Raw genomic sequence first — 25,999 nt, 5'->3', positions numbered from 1 at the left:
CTAGATGCTGTTGTAAGGCATCATAGTAGAAGATGACCATGAAAAGGCATGTCTTACCAGAGGCAACAAGTTTGATAGTTGCTTTTTCTAATGTTTAGAATTAGCCTTCAGTGTAGTAGATAGTTTGATCACTAATAACTAATGTTAATCAGACCCCTGAATTCCTCGAGTCTCCTGCTGCAAAAATCCTGTGGAGTCCCAAAATCTGTATCTCTCGCAGGTGCCCTCTGGGAGTGTTTGGCACTGATCCAAGTCACCACTGCCTTCACTGGGAATTTGTCTTTCTGCATCTGCTCCTTGCTGCTCGGAAATTGTAGCCTGACCTAAAGCACCCCCGTCTTCCCTCTATCCTGTGTTAGCACACAACAGTATATTCATGTTCAAGAAGCATGACATCAAACAACTGTAAGAAGTTCAGTTAGCTGTTTAAGATGGTGTCAGCGTCTAGAGGCACTGAAATGATGTGTAATATCATATTTGAGATCCAGGATGTTAAAGGATATGGCATGGAGCTAATAGTTATTCTTTCACAAAATTTGATTTATTTATCATTCCACATAAAATTTCACACATAGTTCCACATTTCCACACGAAAATCTCAACACATTAAACATATAACTCTTTTCACTGTCTATCTGCAACTACACACATTGCAACGAGCTTTACAGGTGCATCAAACACAGTCTGATGCAGCTAGTGCTTACACACAATATTATATAACAAGCTGTTATCCTCAAAACTTCTAGAACTTTCAATAAGTCAACACCATGGCAGTGAGATTTTTGTCTTTAGATAGTTCATCAAATTTAGTTTACTCAGGACATGTATTGATTTGAAGATTTTTAGTAATAACAACTGATGATAAAGGTTAAAACATTTGCAGCCATTAAAACTGGAAACTTCCTGTAATGTTACAACATCATCTGCATACTGATACAAAAAACCTAAAAATATAAATGCAAAGATGAGGTGACTTACCGAATAAAAGTGCTGGCAGGTCGATAGACACACAAACAAACACAAACATACACACAAAATTCAAGCTTTCGCAACAAACTGTTGCCTCATCAGGAAAGAGGGAAGGAGAGGGGGAGACAAAAGGAAGTGGGTTTTAAGGGAGAGGGTAAGGAGTCATTCCAATCCTGGGAGCGGAAAGACTTACCTTAGGGGGAAAAAAGGACAGGTATACACTCGCACACACGCACATATCCATCCACACATACAGACACAAGCAGACATATTTAAAGACAAAGAGTTTGGACAGAGATGTCAGTCGAGGCAGAAGTGTAGAGGCAAAGAAGTTGTTGAAAGACAGGTGAGGTATGAGTGGCGGCAACTTGAAATTAGCGGAGATTGAGGCCTGGCGGATGACGAGAAGAGAGGATATACTGAAGGGCAAGTTCCCATCTCCGGAGTTCGGATAGGTTGGTGTTGGTGGGAAGTATCCAGATAACCCGGACGGTGTAACACTGTGCCAAGATGTGCTGGCTGTGCACCAAGGCATGTTTAGCCACAGGGTGATCCTCATTACCAACAAACACTGTCTGCCTGTGTCCATTCATGCGAATGGACAGTTTGTTGCTGGTCATTCCCACATAGAATGCATCACAGTGTAGGCAGGTCAGTTGGTAAATCACGTGGGTGCTTTCACACGTGGCTCTGCCTCTGATCGTGTACACCTTCCGGGTTACAGGACTGGAGTAGGTGGTGGTGGGAGGGTGCATGGGACAGGTTTTGCATCGGGGGCGGTTACAAGGATAGGAGCCAGAGGGTAGGGAAGGTGGTTTGGGGATTTCATAGGGATGAACTAACAGGTTACGAAGGTTAGGTGGACGGCGGAAAGACACTCTTGGCGGAGTGGGGAGGATTTCATGAAGGATGGATCTCATTTCAGGGCAGGATTTGAGGAAATCGTATCCCTGCTGGAGAGCCACATTCAGAGTCTGGTCCAGTCCCGGAAAGTATCCTGTCACAAGTGGGGCACTTTTGTGGTTTTTCTGTGGGGGATTCTGGGTTTGAGGGGACGAGGAAGTGGCTCTGGTTATTTGCTTCTGTACCAGGTCGGGAGGGTAGTTGCGGGATGCGAAAGCTGTTTTCAGGTTGTTGGTGTAATGATTCAGGGATTCCGGACTGGAGCAGATTCGTTTGCCACGAAGACCTAGGCTGTAGGGAAGGGACCGTTTGATGTGGAATGGGTGGCAGCTGTCGTAATGGAGGTACTGTTGCTTGTTGGTGGGTTTGATGTGGACGGACGTGTGAAGTTGGCCATTGGACAGGTGGAGGTCAACGTCAAGGAAAGTGGCATGGGATTTGGAGTAGGACCAGGTGAAACTGATGGAACCAAAGGAGTTGAGGTTGGAGAGGAAATTCTGGAGTTCTTCTTCACTGTGAGTCCAGATCATGAAGATGTCATCAATAAATCTGTACCAAACTTTGGGTTGGCAGACTTGGGTAACCAAGAAGGCTTCCTCTAAGCGACCCATGAATAGGTTGGCGTACGAGGGGGCCATCCTGGTGCCCATGGCTGTTCCCTTTAATTGTTGGTATGTCTGGCCCTCAAAAGTGAAGAAGTTGTGGGTCAGGATGAAGCTGGCTAAGGTGATGAGGAAAGAGGTTTTAGGTAGGGTGGCAGGTGATTGGCGTGAAAGGAAATGCTCCATCGCAGCGAGGCCCTGGACATGCGGAATATTTGTGTATAAGGACGTGGCATCAATGGTTACAAGGATGGTTACCTCAAAATTCCGATCAACACAATCTGGAACCACAACACCCTAATTCAGTAGTTAACCTTTCCTCCAAACCTCTCTCCCAATCCGGAACCTCTGTCCTATCCAAAGGCCTCACCTTCAGCCCCACTCCCAGATTCAACCAAACAGCCCTCGTCAAAGATTTAATGTCCTACACTCGTACTCTCTGCTGGAAGTATCACTTTGCCGCGAAGAAAAATGATCCTAATCCTACTCCTAATGATCCGACTCCTCAAGACACCATCCAAATTGAACCCTGCCTGGAACAGTTCCGTCCTCCGTCACAGCGGGACCCACCTCCTCTTCCTCAAAATCACCCTCTCCAAACCTTCCAGGAATTTCTGACTTCCAGCCTGGCATCTCAATCCTTCTTAAAAAACCTTAATCCTACACCCAACATCACCACTGCTGAAGCCCAGGCTATCCGTGATCTGAAGGCTGACCGATCCATCGTCATTCTTCCGGCGGACAAGGGTTCCACGACCGTGGTACTTGATCGTCGGGAGTATGTGGCTGAGGGACTGCGTCAGCTTTCAGACAACACCACATACAAAGTTTGCCAAGGTAACCCCATTCCTGATGTCCAGGCGGAGCTACAAGGAATCCTCAGAACCTTAGGCCCCCTGCAAAACCTTTCACCTGACTCCATCAACCTCCTGACCCCACCGACACCCCGCACACCTACCTTCTACCTCCTTCCTAAAATCCACAAACCCAATCATCCCGGCCGCCCCATTGTAGCTGGTTACCAAGCCCCCACAGAACGTATCTCTGCCTACGTAGATCAACACCTTCAACCCATTACATGCAGTCTCCCATCCTTCATCAAGGACACCAACCATTTCCTTGAACGCCTGGAATCCTTACCCAATCTGTTACCCCCGGAAACCATCCTTGTAACCATTGATGCCACGTCCTTATACACAAATATTACGCACGTCCAGGGCCTCGCTGCGATGGAGCATTTCCTTTCACGCCGATCACCTGCCACCCTACCTAAAACCTCTTTCCTCATCACCTTAGCCAGCTTCATCCTGACCCACAACTTCTTCACTTTTGAGGGCCAGACATACCAACAATTAAAGGGAACAGCCATGGGCACCAGGATGGCCCCCTCGTACGCCAACCTATTCATGGGTCGCTTAGAGGAAGCCTTCTTGGTTACCCAAGTCTGCCAACCCAAAGTTTGGTACAGATTTATTGATGACATCTTCATGATCTGGACTCACAGTGAAGAAGAACTCCAGAATTTCCTCTCCAACCTCAACTCCTTTGGTTCCATCAGTTTCACCTGGTCCTACTCCAAATCCCATGCCACTTTCCTTGACGTTGACCTCCACCTGTCCAATGGCCAACTTCACACGTCCGTCCACATCAAACCCACCAACAAGCAACAGTACCTCCATTACGACAGCTGCCACCCATTCCACATCAAACGGTCCCTTCCCTACAGCCTAGGTCTTCGTGGCAAACGAATCTGCTCCAGTCCGGAATCCCTGAATCATTACACCAACAACCTGAAAACAGCTTTCGCATCCCGCAACTACCCTCCCGACCTGGTACAGAAGCAAATAACCAGAGCCACTTCCTCGTCCCCTCAAACCCAGAATCCCCCACAGAAAAACCACAAAAGTGCCCCACTTGTGACAGGATACTTTCCGGGACTGGACCAGACTCTGAATGTGGCTCTCCAGCAGGGATACGATTTCCTCAAATCCTGCCCTGAAATGAGATCCATCCTTCATGAAATCCTCCCCACTCCGCCAAGAGTGTCTTTCCGCCGTCCACCTAACCTTCGTAACCTGTTAGTTCATCCCTATGAAATCCCCAAACCACCTTCCCTACCCTCTGGCTCCTATCCTTGTAACCGCCCCCGATGCAAAACCTGTCCCATGCACCCTCCCACCACCACCTACTCCAGTCCTGTAACCCGGAAGGTGTACACGATCAGAGGCAGAGCCACGTGTGAAAGCACCCACGTGATTTACCAACTGACCTGCCTACACTGTGATGCATTCTATGTGGGAATGACCAGCAACAAACTGTCCATTCGCATGAATGGACACAGGCAGACAGTGTTTGTTGGTAATGAGGATCACCCTGTGGCTAAACATGCCTTGGTGCACAGCCAGCACATCTTGGCACAGTGTTACACCGTCCGGGTTATCTGGATACTTCCCACCAACACCAACCTATCCGAACTCCGGAGATGGGAACTTGCCCTTCAGTATATCCTCTCTTCTCGTCATCCGCCAGGCCTCAATCTCCGCTAATTTCAAGTTGCCGCCACTCATACCTCACCTGTCTTTCAACAACTTCTTTGCCTCTACACTTCTGCCTCGACTGACATCTCTGTCCAAACTCTTTGTCTTTAAATATGTCTGCTTGTGTCTGTATGTGTGGATGGATATGTGCGTGTGTGCGAGTGTATACCTGTCCTTTTTTCCCCCTAAGGTAAGTCTTTCCGCTCCCGGGATTGGAATGACTCCTTACCCTCTCCCTTAAAACCCACTTCCTTTTGTCTCCCCCTCTCCTTCCCTCTTTCCTGATGAGGCAACAGTTTGTTGCGAAAGCTTGAATTTTGTGTGTATGTTTGTGTTTGTTTGTGTGTCTATCGACCTGCCAGCACTTTTATTCGGTAAGTCACCTCATCTTTGTTTTTATATATAATTTTTCCCACGTGGAATGTTTCCTTCCATTATATAAAAATATAAATGGTGACATATGTTTTATCTGAGTTGAAACAGTCTTTTAAAATTATTAACAAATAATTTCATTTTCTTTAAACAGGATATGCTGTTGAATTTTTGTAAACCAATGTTTCAAGCCCAAATCTTACCAGAATTTAAGTGATATCACATACTTCACTAGTTGGGGAAAAAAAGTTCAATTAGGCCATGTTTTATTACAGAATGGAGCAGGCATTGGGAATCAACTTGATATCCTTAGTCAAAGTTAGCAAATCCTTCCTCTATGTAGAATGCTACACTAAGAATTGGATTTATAATCAAAGGAGAGATGCAATAGGTCTACTGAGATAATGTTTGCAATTATGTTTTTGAAAACTGCAAAACACATCAATAATTCACCAAATTAATTCAAGCACAGATAATGTGTAGAACAGTGTACTAGCAATAATCATTAAATGAATTAAATGCACTGAAATTAAAAGAATGGATTGATGGGGAAGAAATCAAAGAAGATACAGTGACACAAAATGATAGTGGTGCAAACTGTTTACACGCTGAACCTGTAATGTAATGAATATACCAATGACAACTGAAAATTTGTGCCAGACCAATGCTCACACCTGGGTTTCCTACTTACTGTGAGCAGATGCCATAAGAATCAGTTTATCTGAGCATGTCTCCAGGCCTGACTCAAACATTCATTCTCACTGATGATTCCACCTACGATTTCCGAACACTACCACCAGACTCCATCATGAATAGTCAGAACAGAAATACTCATATCAATTTTAAGTTCTGTTGGCAGAACATGTCACAAAAATTCTATTCATATGTGGGACTAATAATAAGCAATACAGAATACACATTGCTTATTGAACAACTGAACCTTACAGCTCTCCTAGAATTCTCCTCCCAAAACCAAAACCGTGATGCATCTATGGTCCAATATCTCTCACAAGTTTGAAAATGACAGCGATATGCAATGTACAGCCCACTGTGCTGTGTAAGGTGGCTTGGAGGGTGTAAATGTAGAAACAAACAACCAGGTACAGCCAACCGGCCGACAACAGTACTTTACATACTAACCTAGGATTGGTTTGCTGCCATCCTGTAATATAGCTGATGGAATTCCAGCAGCAACATCCCACACAATAATATGCCCTGTTGTATCTGAAGAAATCAAATTAAGAGTCACTTGCTCGGTAAGATGTCTATTGTGAGACACATTCTCCCACAAGACCTGTATAAGGGAAGAATGAAAAAGAAGTTTAAATAGCATTTTCTATTGCAAAACAAAAAAAGGTCTAAACTTTATTACACACTAAATATAAGTTTCATTTTAAATTAAATTTTTACCTTATTCACCATTGCTTTATGTTTATCGAGACACTGTATTGGCTGGACATTTTTTGTGTCAATAATAACAACAGTGTAGTTTGAGCCATATGCCAACAGACCATGACTGCCCCTGAAAATCAGTGGACAAAATATGATTCAGTACCAACAATGAAAAACTGATGGTTAAATGAAACAAACACTGGAAAATTGAAAACAGGTTCATATAAATAAAAACCACCTCTGAGTGTGCAATTGCCATTTCTAGGAGGAGGAGGAGGAGGAGGAGGAGGAGGGGGGAGGACGGGTTGGACATAAGTGGCAAAAAAATAACTAGTGGAATAGAGTATATGATTTTCCTACAAGTTCTGAACAAATCAACTATTTCTCAAAAGGTAAGGAACTGGCAGGGTAGCAGGGCAAACTAAAATAGTACGTTGTGCTCTCTGAATTATACATTACAAGATAGTGGTTCACAGTCAGCTGGGGTTTGGAGGAGACAAATCAGTGCATGCATGATGAATAATGAATGATAATGACAGAAAGAAAGAAACTAGAACTGTTACACGGAGGGAAACATTGTCTTAAGAAAAGGACTGAGGTGGTCATGGAGATGAAAAAAGAAAAGGGGGAGGGTGGTTGTGGGGGGACAGAAGAGAATCAGGTAGTGGCAAAAATATCTTATACTTAGGACAGGAAACTGGCTGGAGAACACAACATAAATCTTACCAAAACATTAATGAAATCAGAAACATACTGGTAGATAATGCAACTGGCACTACTATGAACCAACTATTTTACTAACAGAACTAATTTCATCATTTATTTATTTGTCAGTGTTTAAAAGCTCATTAAATCAAAGTTGTCCTCAATGCAAAGGTTATCTTTAATACCTCAGTGGTTACTAGCAATAGTCCCATACTTTTTCTGTTCATTATCACTCCTTTCATTTTTGGTATTGCTTTGTAGGTGTCGAGTGCTCCTGAAGAGTTAGCACTCAAGTTATTAGTTCCTAGATACTACAACAATAGTTGGGGTGGTTATAAAAAGTATACAAATTGGATATAACAAAGGCCAAGTACTTAGGTGATCCTATTGAGATGAATCATTTAATCGTCAAGCTAACGCCTCAGTTTCTGTAGCATCTGTGGTCATGTGGTTGCTTCTGTTAACCATTTATCACATTCTTTAGAAGAACAAAAAACATCGCCTTAACAAGCTTGACACTGAAAAAAAAATTATCTTTGTTTTGATTTTTACATATATAAAGATATATTTTCATGTATTTTAATGTTTGAATTTTTTTTGTTTGATAGTTAGAAAATACAATAAAAGTATCTTACTCTTTTATTTATCAAGAAATTTCTAACTCGCATAATAATCTCACATCTAACAATTAAAGCAACCGCTCAAGAGTAAATAAAATTATTGGTTCATAAATTACCTTACCATGTAAGAAACGAAATATGGTACCTTGGAGGGCCAAATGAAACTAAATTATTGACATTTATAGAGGCGCTGGACAAGTTAAATAAAGAACAAGGGGATTATAACCATGATGACAACTCATCATCTGATAATGGCAACAGAAACTGTTACAAATCTTGCTTCCAACCAAAAAACAAAATGAAATATTGCAAAGTTAGAAAACAGAGTAATAATAATGATAATAATATTTATTATTATTAGCACCAGTAATTAAATGAGAAACAGAAATAAAATCTTTAATTCTAATGATGAGAGTAGTGTGTGTAGAAATAGACTGTTGGGTATTTAACTTTGCCAAAAATTTCTATGATTGAGTTCCTGAAAGAATACAAACTTTAAAGGTATGTCCTGGACCAAAGAATGTAAAATAAACATAGTAATTTTTACGGTACTTGGATTTTACAGAAAATTTATACAAGTTGTGAAGACCACAGCTATACCGTTTACTGGAAATTTGTGCCATGTTGGTACTCAATCCCAGGATTCCCACTTTTTACATGAGTAGTTGCCTTATCCACTTCGGCTATCCGAGCATGTCTCACAGACAGATCCAAACTTCTGCTTCCCATAGTGGTCACATAATTATGTGATTCAGGCACAGGGAGAGACTTGTTTACTTTTCTTTCAGACTTCCTTGGCTTTGGCATGAAATACATCAGTACAGTGTCTGCATTTGACAGTGTCTGTAAAATTCGATGCAATGGTCCTTTGGAGATGCATTACGGACACTGGCAAATACAGATGCTGCACTAATGTAATTTACAAAATTACAGGCTATGAACAATCACCAATTATTAAATTTATTGAAGCAAAAAATCCAAGTCGATTTGGGATCACTAGAAGAGGTTAAAATTTTAAGTCATCCAAGAATGAATCAGGATTTTAAGTTAACCACAGATGCATTGGAATATGGTTTGGCTGTAAATTGTTCCAAGGAGAATGGGTTCTAAAGAACTGACAGCACCAAGTTATATAGCCTTCAGTAGTGGGAAGTCTAAGCAAACATGAGTTAAATCCATTCAGCTACTGATAAAGTACTACTATCTACTGTCTGGAGTTTACAGAAGTTTCAAACATTAGTGTGGAGTTCAAGGATAGTAATATATACTGACCATAATATTTTGGCATTTTTAATGTAAATACATTGCTACACAGCTGATTCATGAGTTGGGTTCTGTTTATCCAAGAATTTAAACTGGTAATCAATTATATTAAGGTTCACTCAATACAGAGCCTGATGCATGATCCAGATTACTGTCAGGCAAGAAATTTAATGTTAAGACTTCGTCAACTATCAAATATTTTTCCAGAATTCAGGTATTTATACACTTCACATATTCCAGAATACACAACTGTTATGAACACAAGATGTTTCAAGAACCTTCCAGAAATGGGAAATGCTAAATAACAGATAGCTGCTGGTGGTCGAGTTTGAAGTGGCGACCTCAGCAGGTCAACCACCAATGCCAACCCCTATGCTACACTGCATGCACTACCACTCGTGGTAGTTATTACTTGAAGGCATATTTCTGAACAAGTCTCTTGTTATTGTGATCTTCATCCAAAGACTGATTTGATGCAACACTCCATGCTACTCTATCCCATGCAAGACTCTTCATATTCAAATAGCTGCAACTAAAATCCTCCTGAATCTGCTTACTATATTCATCTCTTGGTCTCCCTCTACACAGTTTTTATCCCAACACTTCCCTCCAGTACTAAAGTGATGATTGCTTGATATCTCAGAATGTGTCCTATCAACTGATCAATACACCCATGTAACCTTAAGCATTCTTCTGAACTGCTTATCACCTACATTTCACTTCTGTGCAAGGCTACACTATAGACAAATAGCTTCAGAAGAGATTTCTAAAGAGTGAAATGTATTGTTAAGGCTTTTGTGGCCACTTGTTTACAAATTGTCTGTTGGCTTCTGTCTCGGTTCCTTCACCCAACGTTTGATTAACGATTTACCTATTCAGAATGAGATTTTCACTCTGCAGCGGAGTGTGCGCTGATATGAAACTTCCTGACATATTAAAACAGTGTGCCAGACCGAGACTCGAAATGGGGACCTTTGCCTTTCGCGGGTAAGTGCTCTACCATCTGAGCTACCCAAGCACAACTCACGCCTCATCCTCACAGCTTTACTTCTGCCAGTATCTCATCTCCTACCTTCCAAACTTTGCTTAAGCTCTCCTACCCTTTCAATTTACCTAATGTTTTTCCACAATGAGGGGCTGGCACTGTCAAAACTTCACCTCCATACCAGCAATGGAGTGTGATGCTTTGACAGTGCCAGCCACTCATACTGGTGAAAGGTCAGATAAATCATCAAACAAAAGTCGCAAACCTGAGACAGAAGCCAACAGGCAATTTGTCACTTAAATTTATATTTGATGTTTACAAATTACTCTTCTTCTGAAACACTTTTCTTGACATTACAAGTACACAGTTTATATCCTCTCCACTTTGGCCATCATAAGTTATTTTACTGCCTAAACAGCAAAATTCACCTACCAATTTTAGTGTCTCACTTCTTAATCTAAATCCCTCAGCATCACCCGACTGAATTCAACTACTTTCCATTACATTCGCTTTGCTTTTGTTAACTTTCATCTTATGTCCTCCTTTCACGACATTGTCCATTCCATTCAACTGCACTACCAATTCCTTTTCTGTCTCTGAAGGATTACAATGCCATCAGCAAACCTCATCTTGGAGTATCATATCTTCCATCTTGTCTTCATCTGTTTCCTCTTCCATGTCTATTGTACTGACTTCAAATTCATTTCCCTGGTACAACCCCTATACACACTCCTATTTCCGAGTTTTCCCTTCGTTGCTTAATACTGGTTTTTCATCTGAACACTTGTTATTCATACAACTGCTCCTCTTTTCTCCAAAGCCCTCTTTAATTTTCCTGTAGGCAGTATCTACCTTTCCCTTGTTATGCACACTTCTATACACTTACATTTGTCATCTAGTCACTCTCACTCACCTATTTTGCACTTCCTATCAATCTCGTTTCTTAAATGTTCATATTCCCTTTCGCCTGCTTAATTTGCTGCATTTTTATATCCTTTGCTTTCATCAATTAAATTCAGTACCTTTTTTGACATCCAAGGATTTCTAATATGTCTTGTCTTTTATCTGTGTCATCCTCTGCAGCCTTCACTATTTCATCTCTCAAAGTTACGTATGCATCTTCTACTATATACGTTTCCCCCGTTTCAAGAAATCATTTCCTAATGTTCCCTTTGAAACTCTCAAAAACCTTTGGTTCTTTCAACTTATCCAGGTCCAATCTCCTTAATTTCCTATCTTTTTTACAGTTTTAATCTACAGTTCATAACCAATAAATTATGCTCAGTGTAAACATCTGCCCCTGGAAATGTCTCACACTTTAAAATCTGGTTCTGAATTCTCTGTCTTATCTTTATATAATCAATCTGAAACCTTCCAGCGTCTCTAGGTCTCTACCATGCATACAACCATCTTTCATGATCCCTCAACTAAGTGTCAGCGATGACCATCATCAACTGGAAGAAAAATTATAACATCTGTTGGTTTAAAAATGCATATTTGTCGCAGAAGACACTTTTATATACCAAACGTAAAAATGACAAACTGTGGCATGCAACATTATGCTGAAAAGCTTTAGTAAGTTACACACACATTGCTAACAGAGCTTCTGGAGATTTATTATTTTGTGCAAATGAACAACAAAATTTTCGTTTATATAGATGTAATTGTTTGTTCAAAATCTTAAATCTCGTAAGTTCTTCATCAATTGTTTCTGACAGTTAGACAAAACATTGCATTTGAATATGTGTGTGTTTTAATATACCAATTTTTAAGTATATGGGAGAGGTCAGGGGGAGGCGAGTGGTCAGGGGGAGGCGAGTGGTCAGGGGGAGGCGAGTGGTCAGGGGGAGGCGAGTGGTCAGGGGGAGGCGAGTGGTCAGGGGGAGGCGAGTGGTCAGGGGGAGGCGAGTGGTCAGGGGGAGGCGAGTGGTCAGGGGGAGGGGAGTGGTCAGGGGGAGGGGAGTGGTCAGGGGGAGGGGAGTGGTCAGGGGGAGGGGAGTGGTCAGGGGGAGGGGAGTGGTCAGGGGGAGGGGAGTGGTCAGGGGGAGGGGGGGAAGGAGTTTACATAATCTGACTCTTACAAATATCGAGACACAAAGGAATTAATGCCATGTAACTTCTAGTGAACATTGATTTGCACCAATGGGGAATGATGATAATTTGTGCTGGACCTGGATTCGAACCCACATCTCCTGCTCACTTGGCAGACACTCTGACCACTAAGCCATCTGGACACAGAGGACATAACAACTGTACAGACTACCCTATCATGCCTCACATCAGACCCAGAGTCTCAACTTATCCACGACACTACTGACATAGTGCCCCTTATTACTCACGAACGAAAGACACCACATATATAATAAAGGTGATGCTGGTCGATGATCCCTTCTGTGTAGATGCACACCATGCTCAAACTCTTACAGGAATCGGTGAAATGCCACACAGGATCATGAGGACAAGATTAGAATAATTACAGCACACAAAGAGTCATTCAGACAATCATTCTTCCTGTGCTTCATACGTGAATGGAACAGGAAGAAACCCTAATAACGGGGTACAATGGGACAAACCCTCTGCCACGTATTTCACAGTGGTTTGCAGAGTGTGTTTTTTTTTGGGGTGGGGGGGTTTAGGGCACTCGACTACTGAGGTAATTAGCGCCCAGTCACAAATGTAAGTGCACATATAATCTGGTAAAACTCAAGGGGGAGGAACACCAGAAAGTTCTTACAAAGACGCAGATAAAATAAAAGTGTTAGATGTCTTTAGACAAGCAGCTGCTCGAGCATCGGCAGCTAAAATTTCCTGTAAAGTAGATGGCAGAGACAGGACAACACGAGACTGATTAAAACGGGGTCACGGCAATAAAACATGGCGCACTGTCAATGCATGACCACAAGGGCACTGCGGGCAGGGTCACCAGATAGCAGGTAGCAGTGGCTAAACAGGCAATGCCCAATCCGCAACCTGGCCAAAAGGACCTCCTCTCACCGAGGTGGTTGAGAGGAGGTTTTCCAAGCTGTTGGGAATGGTTTTATGGCCAGGAGCTTATTTTCTTGAAGTGACGACCAAGTATCCCACCATAATGACACAAGCCTCTTACAAACAACCCCACTAATGTCAGACGATGGGACACAAAAGGAGGCTGGCCGAGTCAGGAGGACTGCAGCCTTGGCCGCAGCATCAGCAGCCTCATTCCCAGGCACTCCTACATGGCCTGGAACCCACATAAAGCTAACAGGAGAGCCATCATCAGCAAAAGAACGGAGGGATTGTCAGATCCGTTGCACCAAGGGATGGACCAGATATGGAGCTCCAACGCTCTGAAGAGCACTGAGTGAATCAGAGAAGAGTACATACGGAGAATGGCGGTGGCGGCGGACATACTGAACGGCCTGATTGAGAGCAAAAAGCTCGGCCGTAAAGCTGGAACACTGGTCGAGGAGCCGGTATTTAAAGGTGACATCCCCGACGACAAAGGCAAAGCCGACACCATCGTCAGTTTTGGAGCCATCAGTGTAAATAAATGTGTTACTGGCAAGTCGCGCACGAAGTTCGACAAACCGTGAGCAATACACTGCATCCGGAGTACCCTCCTTCAGGAGCGAGCTGAGGTCAAGATGAATGTGAACCGGAGCCTGGAGCCAAAGTGGTGTCAGGCTCTCACCCTCTCTGAAGGTGGTAGGGAGGGCAAAATCCAATTGTCGAAGCAGGCGACGAAAGCGGACCCCAGGGGGCAGCAGGGCAGACACATACAACCCATACTGACGGTCGAGAGAATCAGCGAAGAAGGACTGATAAGAGGGGTGGTCGGTCATTGACAACAGCTGGCAGGCATACCAACAAAGCAGTATGTCGCGCCGGTAGGTCAATGGTAATTCGGCAGCTTCAGCATAAAGACTCTCAACGGGACTAGTATAGAATGCTCCGGTCGCAAGACGTAACCCCCGATGATGGATGGAGTTGAGATGGCATAAGAGGGATGGCCGAGCAGACGAGGCTCCCATAATCCAGCTTTCATCGGACTATGGACCGATATAAGCGCAGTAGGACAGCGCGATCTGCTCCTGCAGAGTGTGGATGTTGATTTAAATGTAGATAATGGGCAGGGGCACTATTTAAATAAGGTGTGGGTAGGTAGAGAATCTGGGTCTGACAGGAGGTGTACTAGGATAGTCCATGTAGTTGCGATGACCACTGTGTCTGGATAGCTTAGTGGTCAGAGCACCTGCCAAGTGAGCAAGAGGACCAAGTTCGAATCCCAGTCCAGCACAAATTTTCAGCTTTCCCCATTGCTGTAAATCAATGCCCAATAGCAGCTACATGTTATTAATTCCTTTGTGTCTTGATTCACAATGGCTGCAGGATTAAATTGATCTCTATTCTTCAGGACATGTCTTTTTTGTTGTCACTTCCTTTTGTCTCTCACACTTCTCTTTGAGCTGTGAAGTAGGATATTTCAGTTACAACTCCCCTTAGGATTTAATGTAACCTATATTTTCTGCATTTGTCCTAATATATGCCAGAATGAGTTTATGTTGGGTAACAGGAACAGGATGTTGTGTGAAATTGTTCTAAATACCATATCTGAAAAATACCCTAAGCAGTTAATCAGATAACTGACTCATGAAGGTAACATCTTAAACCTCCTGGTTACAAGCAGGCCAGAACCTTTTGATACAGTTAATGCAGAACAAGGAATAAGAGATCAAAAGGTTGTTATAGTATCACTGAATGAGGCAGTAAATAGGAATTGGACCAAATTCAAGAGTATTGTAGGATGCACCTTAAGACAATTAAGTGCCGAGCAAGTTGTGAGTGACAGGAAAGACCTTGTCTGCCAGCGTACAAGGAACTATCATCAATCACAGGCTCAGTGTTTTCTAATAACTTGCATTTGTGCTTGTAACAAGTTTCATAGTGGAATCCTTGTCTAAAAGATGACAGGGATCTTTTTAATTATTATTTTCATTCTTTGTAGCTTGTAATTTTTGAAATGTAGCTTAACACCACCTGCAGTGCCACAGTCACCTAGTTTTGAATATAATAATGTAAGTACCCATACTTGCATTTGCCTCTCTGCCAGTGAACAGTGAGCTAGTGTTAGTGACACACTCAATGTTTTCTACTAGGAGGTAATTGTGTTTTCAACAAGTTCGGTACAGTAAACCCTTTTCTAAGAAAACAACATGGCTTGTTTTTAGCTATTGTTTCCATTTTAATTTTAGTAGTATGATGGATAGGGAGTGTGCATGCTGTGTGTGTGGATTAAAGAGGAGCTGGTTGCAGTTCACAAATAACTGAAGATACTTTTAGCCACAGGCAGCTGCCTAGAGGCTGCTCCCTCAGGGTGTAGCAGCAGCAGACAAATAGGCGCATTGCATGTGACACCTCAGGTGTCGCTTGTTTCACCTATGAGTTCTGCCGCTAAGGCGCCTCCAAGTGAGCCACAGAGAGGGGGCAATCACACTCACTGCAGAGTGAGTGGCACATTGTAACACACAAACATCGCTTGAAGGAGGGTAAGTGTGGGGACTGGCCATCTGAACTTGACCATTTGCCTCACAAGTGGACAAGCAGCCACTCCTTCACCAAGGTACTGGAAGACACATGGGTGAAAGGGTTCGTTAATTACTGGGAGCTGTAATGTTAGGAGCACTATGGAGCATAACTTTCCATAACTGGAAAGAAGTCCATTTTGTATTCTGTGTGTGTGTGTGCGCTAGGGACCTCATGCAAGATGTAGAGTAAGTCCAGAATGTGTCTATTAAGGATGCAGGATGCAGTCATCTTCAAGTTATGGTTCATGTCAGCATGAATGATGCCTGTCATCTGGATTCTGAGCCCATCTTCGGTTTTTATGGGCAGCTGGTAGAAATAGTGAAGCCTGCTGGTCTCGCTCGCAGGATGCATGTAGAGCTTACAATATGCAGTATCGTACACAAAATTGATTGGGGTCCTTTGATTTGAAGCCAAGCATGGGGTCTCAACCAGAGGCTCTGGCAATTCTGCGACGATCTTGGCTGCAGAGTTGCAATGAAGAATTGTAGGATTCCCCTTGATCGGTCAGTAGTGTACAACACAACTGTAGGATTCCTCTTGATAGGTCCAGGGTACACTATGCAGAGGAAGCAATTAGTCATATATCAGGGTATTTGTGGAGTGCACATAATTTTATAATTACTTTTTTTATTATTTGGGGGAAGGGGCAGTTCTGAGGTCCTCTGATCGATGCTCACATGTCAATACACAGAAAATTAAATCATATCAAATATTAACTAAAAACACTTCAAGTGTCAAGATTTTAACAGCAAATTGCAGCAGCATTTTTAATAAAGTCCCTGAATTTACTGCCCTCCAGCAAAGCAACCATGCTCAAATTATACTCAGAACCAAGAGATGACTGAAGTAGAAAGATCTAAAATATTTAATGGGACATGGAACACATATCAAAAAGACAGGTTTGCCACCAAAGGAATATGCAATCATCAAAAATATTTTGTGTATCAAAATCAAAACTGAGTCTGATTGCAAAATTATCTGGACACAAGTAACCGGACTAGATGAACTCAAGTTAATCACTGGTTGTTTCTACTGGCACCTGATTTTGCCATAACACTTCTAGAATCATTCAAAGAATGCCTATGCTCATTAGCACGGAAGTACCCCGATCATCCATTATTACTTGGAGGTGACGTTAACCTACCAAGCATAGAATGGGATGTCTATTGATTCAAAGCCAGTGATACAGACTTGTGAAGCAGTTCTGAGCACATTATTCAAAAACTGTCTTGAGCAGCTAGTTCAACAAACCTTACACAATGGAAATATTTTAGACCTTGCAGCTACAAACAGGCCTGATCTTATTAACAGAGTCAGTATAGGGGCTGAGAATGGTTACCATGACATCACAGCGACAGTGGTTACTGAAATTAATAAACCCATCAAGAAGACATGTAGTAGTTAGCATCCTACTTACACAATGAATGGACATCATTTTGTTCCAATATGATGGATGTAGAGGAGTTATGAGCAAAGCATAAACTGGAATGAGATTTTCACGCTGCAGCGGAGTGTGCGCTGATATGAAATTTCCTGGCAGATTAAAACTGTGTGCCCAACCGAGAATCGAACTCGGGACCTTTGCCTTTCGCAGGCAAGTGCTCTACCATTTGAGCTCGAGAGCTTCTGTAAAGTTTGGAAGGTAGGAGACGAGATACTGGCAGAAGTAAAGCTGTGAGCACCGGGCGTGAGTCGTGCTTCGGTAGCTCAGATGGTAGAGCACTTGCCCGCGAAAGGCAAAGGTCCCGAGTTCGAGTCTCAGTCGGGCACACAGTTTTAATCTGCCAGGAAGTTTCAAAGCTTAAACTGATTGTAAATCGCACTGTGAAAAAGGCTGTGCCGAGAAAGTGGATCAAGGACAAGACAGACCCACCGTGGTTTAGTAACAAAATTCAGAAAATGCTCTCAGTTCAAAAAAGAATACAAAAATATCAACAGGTAAAAGTTAGCAGAAATTCATTTTTCTACAAAAAGATCAATGCATACACTATACAACAGTTTTCACCATCGTACCTTGGTAATAGAGCTTGCTGAGAACCCAAGAAAATTCTGGTCCTATGGAAATTCACTAAGTGGGTTGAAGAACTCTATTTAGCCATTCACATACCAGTCTGGGGTGATAAAATTTTAAGTTTCAAATTTCATATTTAAAAAATAATTCGTGTAGGAGGATCATATAGACATAACACTTTGTAATTGTCACACAGATTTCCTTATAGAGGACATAAAAATAGTCGTCCTGATATTAAGAAGTAACTGAAAGAGTAAAACAAAAATAAGTCACTACGTCTGGATCAAACCCCAATTCAGTTTAACAGAGAGTACTCTTCAACATTAGCCCCTTCCTTAGCCTGTCTTGATCACGAATCTCTCGCCCAGCAGAAAGTACCAAGCAACCGGAAAAAAGTGTAGATAACATATGTCAGCAACTCTTGAGCATATTCTAAATTCAAACACAATAAATCTCCTAGAGACAGAAAAGCTCTTGCCCACAAATCAGTACGGATTTAGAAAGCATTGTTTGTGCGAAACTCAATTTGCCATTTTCTTGCACAATATCCTGTGAAACATGGATGAAGAGCAACAGTAGATTTCATATTTTTAGATTTCTGGAAAACATAACACAGTGCCATACTGCAGATCATTAACAAAAATCCAAGCATACAGCATAAATTCTCAGACTGTGACTGGCTTGAAGACTTCTTAAGTAACAGAACCTAGTACATTGCCCTGGATAGTGAGTGTTCATCACAGACAATCTTGTCAGGAGTGCCCCTGGAAAGTATAGAAGGGCTGTTCTTATTCTCTACATACATAATCAGTCAGAAGAATATGGTGAGGAGCAATCTGTGATCGTTTACAGGTGACAATTTCGTGTCCAGGAAAGTGTCATTGCCGCATGACTGTAGGAGGATACAAAATGAATTAGACAGAATTTCTATTTGGTGTGATGACATGTTGATTAAGTTTTTAGGCATAATGTTGCAAAGTGATATGAAATAGAATGAGCACTTAAGATTGGTAGCAGGGAAGTCAAATGGAGACTTTGATTTACTGCGAGTATTCTGGGCAAGTGTAGTTCATGAGAGTGCATGTAGAACACTAATGCGACCCATTCTTGAGCACTGATCCAAGTGTTTGGGATCCCCACCATGTAAGATTAAAGTAAGACACTGAAGCAAATTAGAGGTGTGCAGTTAGGTTTCTTACCAATACTCCTGAGTATTAATAAAATGCTTCATTAACTCGAATGGAAATTTCTGGAGGGAATAAAATGTTCGTTTCATGAAACACTATTGAGAACATTTAGAGAACTTTCATTTGTTGTTGACTTCAGAATTGCACTACTTTGCCAACACACACTTTGCATAAGACCTGTTAAGTCACGATAGGAGAAACTGAGGCTTGCAAGGAGGTATGGAAAGGAAATGACTATTAGTGGTACAAGGTAACTAGCACTGTTGACCATATGTTGGCTTGAGCAGTAAGTATGTATGTATGTATGTATGTATACATGTATGTATGTATGTCTGTAAGTATGTAGATGTAAATGTGCCATGGTTTGACAGTTATGTTAGAAAGCTACTCTGAAAGCAGAGAGAGCTTCACTGCAGATTCAAACATTGCCAAAGCCTCAAAGACAAACAAAAACTGAAGAAATCTAAAATATGTATAAGGTGAGCTCTGAGTGAAGTATTCAGTGATTTCAAATGAAATTCTGTCTACCACTCTGACAAAAAAGCCTAAGAAATTTTGGTCTTATGTTAAATCAATAAACGGATCAGAGTCACTTTGGGATGATAATGGCAGTGAAATACAATATTACAGAAACAATCCTGAAATACTAAATTCTTTTTTCCTAATTTTTTTTCATTGAGGAAGGTCATATTGCTGAATCCCCTCTAAATTGTTGTACAAATGTGAAAATGATGTATTCATATAAGTGTGTGTGTGTGTGTGTGTGTGTGTGTGTGTGTGTGTGTGTGTGTGTGAGAGAGAGAGAGAGAGAGAGAGAGAGAGAGACAGAAATCAACAGAGGACAACGAATGGAGCTAGCAGGGTATGATGGTGTATGATTCTACGCAGATATTAGATAAAACTTGCACCTCATCTAGCAGTAGGAGTAAATGGTTCCCAGTGATTGGAAAAATGTGCAGGTCATTCCATTTTCAAGAAGCACTGTCAAACACACGCATAAAATTATAAGCCCATATCAGTGACATCAGTATGTTGCAATATTTTAGAACAAGTTCTAGCTCGCACGTTATGGAATTTCTGGAGAAAGAAACACTCTTCTTCAGGAACTAACATGGGATCCACAAACAACAAGTGTGTAAAACCCAGCTCACTCTGTTTGTACATGAGGCTCAGAAGGCAGTAGACACCAACATTCCAGGTTGATGCCATATTCCTCGACTGACAAAGCATATGACACAATTCTACACAACTGCCAAATGAAGACATATGAGTGAATGGAATATCAGACAAGCTTCATGGTTGGACTAAAGCGCTCCTAGAAAACACAAAACAGCACATCATTCTTACTGGAGAGAAATCTTTGTACACACAAGTAACTTTGGGTGTACCCCAAGGGGGCATTAAAGGATCATTCCATTTTGCACAATATATGAACGATTAGTGGAAAATTCCATAAGCCCCATAATGCATTTTGCGGGTGATACTTTCATATACAGAGAAGTCGTAATGCTATAAAACTGTAACTATATGCAGGAGAGCCACAGAGGATCAAAACATGGTGCTGGAATGCAGTCGACTCTCAATATAAACAAACATAATGTATTGCACATAAATGGGCAGAAATATCCAATATTGAATGATTACACAATAGCAGAACAACCACTGGAAGGAACCATATCCAGTAAATATCTGAGAGTACACATATAGAGTGATTTTAAAGTGGAATGACTGCATAAAACTAATCACACAGAGGCAGATGTCAGACAGATTCATTAGAAGAATCCTCAGGAAATTTAGTCCACTCACACAGGAGATAGCTCACAAAACCTGTGTCTGACCAATAACTGTTTATTGATTGTCAGTTTGGGATCTGCACCACACAGGATTGACATACGAAATAGAGGAGATCCAAAGAAGAGTAGTACATTCTGTCGCAGATACACTTAGTAAATGTGAAACCATCACAGAGATGCTCATCCATCGTTAATGGCAGACACAAAAAGAGAGGTTTTGTGCAACTTATTGTCCTTTACTGTTTAATTTGCAAGGGCATACATTCATAGGAGAGTCAACCTATATATTGCCACCTCCTATGTGTATCTCACAAAAATACTATGAGGGTAACACTGGAGAGATCTGAGCTCATAGGGAGGCTTGCCAGCAAACCTTCTTCTCACAACTGGAACGGGAAAGCATAGGAAATTGCTGTAACACACACTGACAGCAAGATAGTGCTGGATTCATTAAGAAATTCAAAGAAGAAATATAATGCAAAATCAGAAGATTCCAAATGTACAGTTGGCACATAGACTTTGAATCTATTTAAAGCTCACACAGGGGTGAGGACCAATGCACTAGCTGATAATCTAGCTAAGAAAGGATCCTGACCACAGAAAAATCAATAAGCTACTGCAAAATATCTACCCACTCAATAAAATTAAAATTAAAATTTAGAAAAAAATGGGAAATTGAGTGAGCAATGAACTAAAATATAGGAGAAATACAAAACTGTATTTTCCTACAATCCATCAATAATTAACAATTAAGTTACCACTATGACCAAACTTTACCGCTATTTTTACTGGTCTGTTATACATATTTCAGACTTATTATATACATTTTAAAATAACTTAAGAAGTGTTGTGCATATGTAATGGTGAAGACCAAACTCTACCAACTGCTATTAATTTGCAGTTAACAAAAAAGAGGGACAAACTCAGGACCAAGAAGATAGTGTCGGAAGTTCCATGCGGCTTTTCGCGGATGATGCTGCAGTATACAGAGAAGTTGAAGCATTAGAAAATTGCAGCGAAATGCAGGAAGATCTGCAGTGGATAGGCACTTGGTGCAGGGAGTGGCAACTGACCCTTAACATAGACAAAAGTAATGTATTGCGAATACATAGAGAGAAGGATCCTGTATTGTATGATTATATGATAGCGGAACAAACACTGGTAGCAATTACTTCTGTAAAATATCTGGGAGTATGCGTGCGGAACGATTTGAAGTGGAATGATCATATAAAATTAATTGTCGGTAAGGCAGGTACCAGGTTGAGATTCATTGGGAGAGTCCTTAGAAAATGTAGTCCATTAACAAAGGAGATGGCTTACAAGACACTTGTTCGACCTATACTTGAGTATTGCTCATCAGTGTGGGATCCGTACCAGGTCGGGTTGATAGAGAAGATCCAAAGAAGAGCGGCACGCTTCGTCACAGGGTTATCTGGTAAGCGTGATAATGTTACGGAGATGTTTAGCAAACTCAAGTGGCAGACTCTGCAAGAGAGGTGCTCTGCATCGAGGTGTAGCTTGCTGTCCAGGTTTCGAGAGGATGCGTTTCTGGATGAGGTATCGAATATATTGTTTCCCCCTACTTATACCTCCCGAGGAGATCACGAATGTAAAATCAGAGAGATTCGAGCGCGCACGAAGTCTTTCCGGCAGTCGTTCTTCCCACAAACCATACGCGTCTGGAACAGGAAAGGGAGGTAATGACAGTGGCACGTAAAGTGCCCTCCGCCACACATCGTTGGGTGGCTTGCAGAGTATAAATGTAGATGTAGATGTAGAATTAAATAACTGAAAGGACGACGATGGTTTGTTAATAAATCATGCTTAAATCTTAAATTCACAATTTTTTTTACAATTGTTTTAATTTAATAAGGCTGTTGGAAATATGACGATATGTCATCCTCAAATATAAGTACATGCAATTCTTACAAAGCCTGAATATATTCAATAAGGATAATGGATTCCTAAACATAGCTCATACAATTATTGAGACATTTATAGGCCTAATATTGGATTTCAGAAGAAAATCCACTTATTTCAATCCTCATTTAAAATGTCAATATCTTGATATATTATTTCTCTAAAGCCAGACAGACACAACTATAACTTGAATTTTTAAAAGACTGTGCTTCTGTAGTAAAAATAACTTAAAGAGTAAAAAGCAATGATATTGATTTGAGAATTACTGAATTACCAATGAATTGCACCCTGGTTTTGCTGATTTGCTGCACCTGTGATTACACGAGCTGAAACTCTTGGTATCTGAATTGGTGCTGTTTTCTGATGTTCTGATTCTTCAACAGAGGGATTTCTTTCAATCAGGACGTCTCTACGTTCCTGGACTTCTTCCACATCACCCATTTCAAAGTCCTTACTTTTTGTTAGCTGTATGGTGGAATTTGAAATTACATTTGCTGGGGGTACACTGAAAATAAGAAAAGCAAGACAAATTAAGACTTCTACTTAAACAAGTTCAGAAAAATTCAGTAACATAGAAAATAAGACTTCACAGTCCAAATGTAAAAAGAACTAAATGTTGAAAGTAATACCAATTATTAAAAACTAGTGTATCAAGCTGGACAAGCAATCTGTTCCTTAAACACATTTAAATTTATGCAAAATAATAAAGTTAAATAATAAAGAAACAATGCTTGCAATAAACATTGAAGAGGCCTGCACTAAAAAAAAAAGTCTCTCCCTTTCTTTTAACTTATTGTGTGGTGATGCTTATCAGTGACCCACATTCTCCGACAGGAGGCTTTTTTTAAAAAATCTGACTGACAGTTAACAAGAGAAGAATCCTGAATAACTACTTTTCTCACACAGATTTTAGTCCAAAACATCCTTAATTGCACAAATTTAACTACTAAAGACTTTTGTTTTGTCTTAGGGAGGAACACTGTAATAAAAGTAGCTCACAATCATGAATCAAATTTTTTGCCACATCTACAAGAGAGTAATACTGCGTCAGTAAACTTTTTTCTGGAATAATAACTACATAAATAAATATAATCATATTTTTGAGTATTTCAGGAAGTTACAAGAGTTGTGCATAACAAATTTCATGGTAAACCAGTGTTTGTGATTCACAGTTAATGTGGCAAATGTTATAGCTAACATATTGTGTCACATGTAGTTTTCCCTTTGAACAGAACTGCTTACGGTCTGTATTTATTGTACATTAATGCTATTTTCATGATTTTTAGTGATTATAACCTCGAGTAAGTATCAGACAACTAGCAACATTTTATCCCAGTTTTTTCAGTTCCCTTAACAGGTATCTCATTTTGTGTAGAACTGCTTCACGTTTAGCTTAATAGCTCCAGAAATTAAAGGAGACTCAGCAAAACTATTTTAAAACTTCTGTTACTGTTCAATAAAACACTGCTCCAGCCACAATTCAGTCCCATTGTTAACACTGTTTTCTAAGATAAGACAAGTTAGCCATTGTTCGCTGAAAATTGTCCTCGTTACTGTGAAGCGATTGGTCACTGCTGCCAGCGGATGTGTTGGGAAGACTTCAGAGTTTGTGTACCAAAAATCCTATCCTCTCCTGCGGATCCTGTCTCCCCTACACGAAGAACAAGATCTAATATGATTCGTCCATCTGACCTGGGATACAGAGAAAGACACTGAGCAGGTGGCACAGCCAAGGAGAGAGAGAAAGTCATGGATAGCAGAGACTGAAGGGTAACGAGAGCAGCATCTGTCAATAGCCTGCAGGCTGCTCATTGAGACAGAACAAATTAAAACACTGTGGAGGGAGGTCTGAGAAACAAAATGGAAGGCTCTGTGAATGGCTAGTAGCTCTGCTGTGAACACACTACATGATCCTGGCAATAAAAGCCATTCTAAGCAGCAGGAGATGTGAAACCATATCCCCCCTTACTGATTGTCTTAGAATTACTGATTGTCTTAGAATTATCAGTGTAGGAAATAGCAGCATCCTGGAACTCTTCAAGGATTGCATGTACAAGACACTGGAGAACTATAGAGGTGACAGAGACCTTAGGACCCTGCATTGGCCGATCCTAATCCATGGTCTAGGCACAATCCAATGGGGGGCGTGGGAGAAAGTATACGGGATGCGTTCCAGTGAGGGGATATGGAGATCCCAACGGAGGGAAGTGAGATGCATGCCAACCAGCAATCCCACCCGCGGGCGGTTGTCAGGAGGGAGACATCCCACATTTGCAAAGAGGACAGGGTACATGGGATGGTCAGGGAATTGGCGAATGGCAATTGCATAAGAAAGCAGGAACTGGTTCATTCGTATTTGTAGAGGAGGAATGCCTGCTTCTGTGAGAAGACTGTCAACGGGACTAATGCGAAAGGCACCAATAGCCAGATGCACCCCACAATGGAGAACAGGGTCAAGTAGTTGCAGAGTGGAAGGAGCTGCTGAGCCAGAAACCTATCATAATCTGGTCTGGACAAGGCCAGAGCACTGTAAAGATTAAGGAGAGTGGTACAGTCTGCACCCCAAGATGTGTGGGCCAGGATGCAAAGAGCATTAAGCTTCCGCATGCATGTAGTCTTTAGGTTGCGAATACGAGGCAGCCTTGTCAGCTTTTTATTAAAAATAAGGCCTAAGAAACGAGACTGTGCTACAACATCGAGGAGCTGGTCGCCTAAATAAAGTTCTGGATCGGGGTGGACGGTGGGTCAATGACAAAAATGCATACCCCACGTTTTGGAGGGAGAAAACTGGATGCCATGGGAAATGATCCATGCAGAGGCACGTCGGATGGAACCTTGGAGCCAGCATTCAACAGATGGTACTGAGTGGGAGCTGCACCAGATGCAAAAATCATCGATGTACAACATACAACACTGGGGTAACCACAGACCCAACAGAGGTGACAAACCCATTGATGGCTATGAGGAAGAATGTGACACTTAGCACAGAACTCTATGTGATACCGTTCTCTTGAATCCGAGTGGTGCTGTGTGAAGTGCCAATCGAACCTGGAAGAGCCAGTGAGATAAAGACTCGCAGATAAAAATCAGAAGGGGACCATGGAAGCCCAAGTCATAGGGGGTAACTAAAATGTGATGACGCCAAGCCATGTCATAAGCCTAATATAGGTCAACG

At 41.5% G+C, this 25,999-nt stretch overlaps 1 protein-coding gene across 1 annotated transcript in view; it reads right to left on the bottom strand.

The window, feature by feature from the left end:
* LOC126484602 (WD repeat-containing protein 11-like) overlaps positions 1 to 25,999 on the bottom strand; it is a 208,359-nt gene that overhangs the window by 166,315 nt on the left and 16,045 nt on the right. The window contains exons 2-4 of the mRNA XM_050108172.1: positions 23,099 to 23,329; positions 6,794 to 6,905; positions 6,524 to 6,677 (exon numbers count right to left, since the gene is read on the bottom strand). Of these exons, the coding sequence (XP_049964129.1) occupies positions 6,524 to 6,677; positions 6,794 to 6,905; positions 23,099 to 23,265 (433 nt within the window). The 5' untranslated portion in view covers positions 23,266 to 23,329. The remainder of the gene's footprint in view (positions 1 to 6,523; positions 6,678 to 6,793; positions 6,906 to 23,098; positions 23,330 to 25,999) is intronic.

Source organism: Schistocerca serialis, chromosome 1, assembly GCF_023864345.2.
Source record: "Schistocerca serialis cubense isolate TAMUIC-IGC-003099 chromosome 1, iqSchSeri2.2, whole genome shotgun sequence".
Classification (NCBI taxonomy): Eukaryota; Metazoa; Arthropoda; class Insecta; order Orthoptera; family Acrididae; genus Schistocerca; species Schistocerca serialis.
This window is presented reverse-complemented; position numbering and strand designations above follow the sequence as displayed.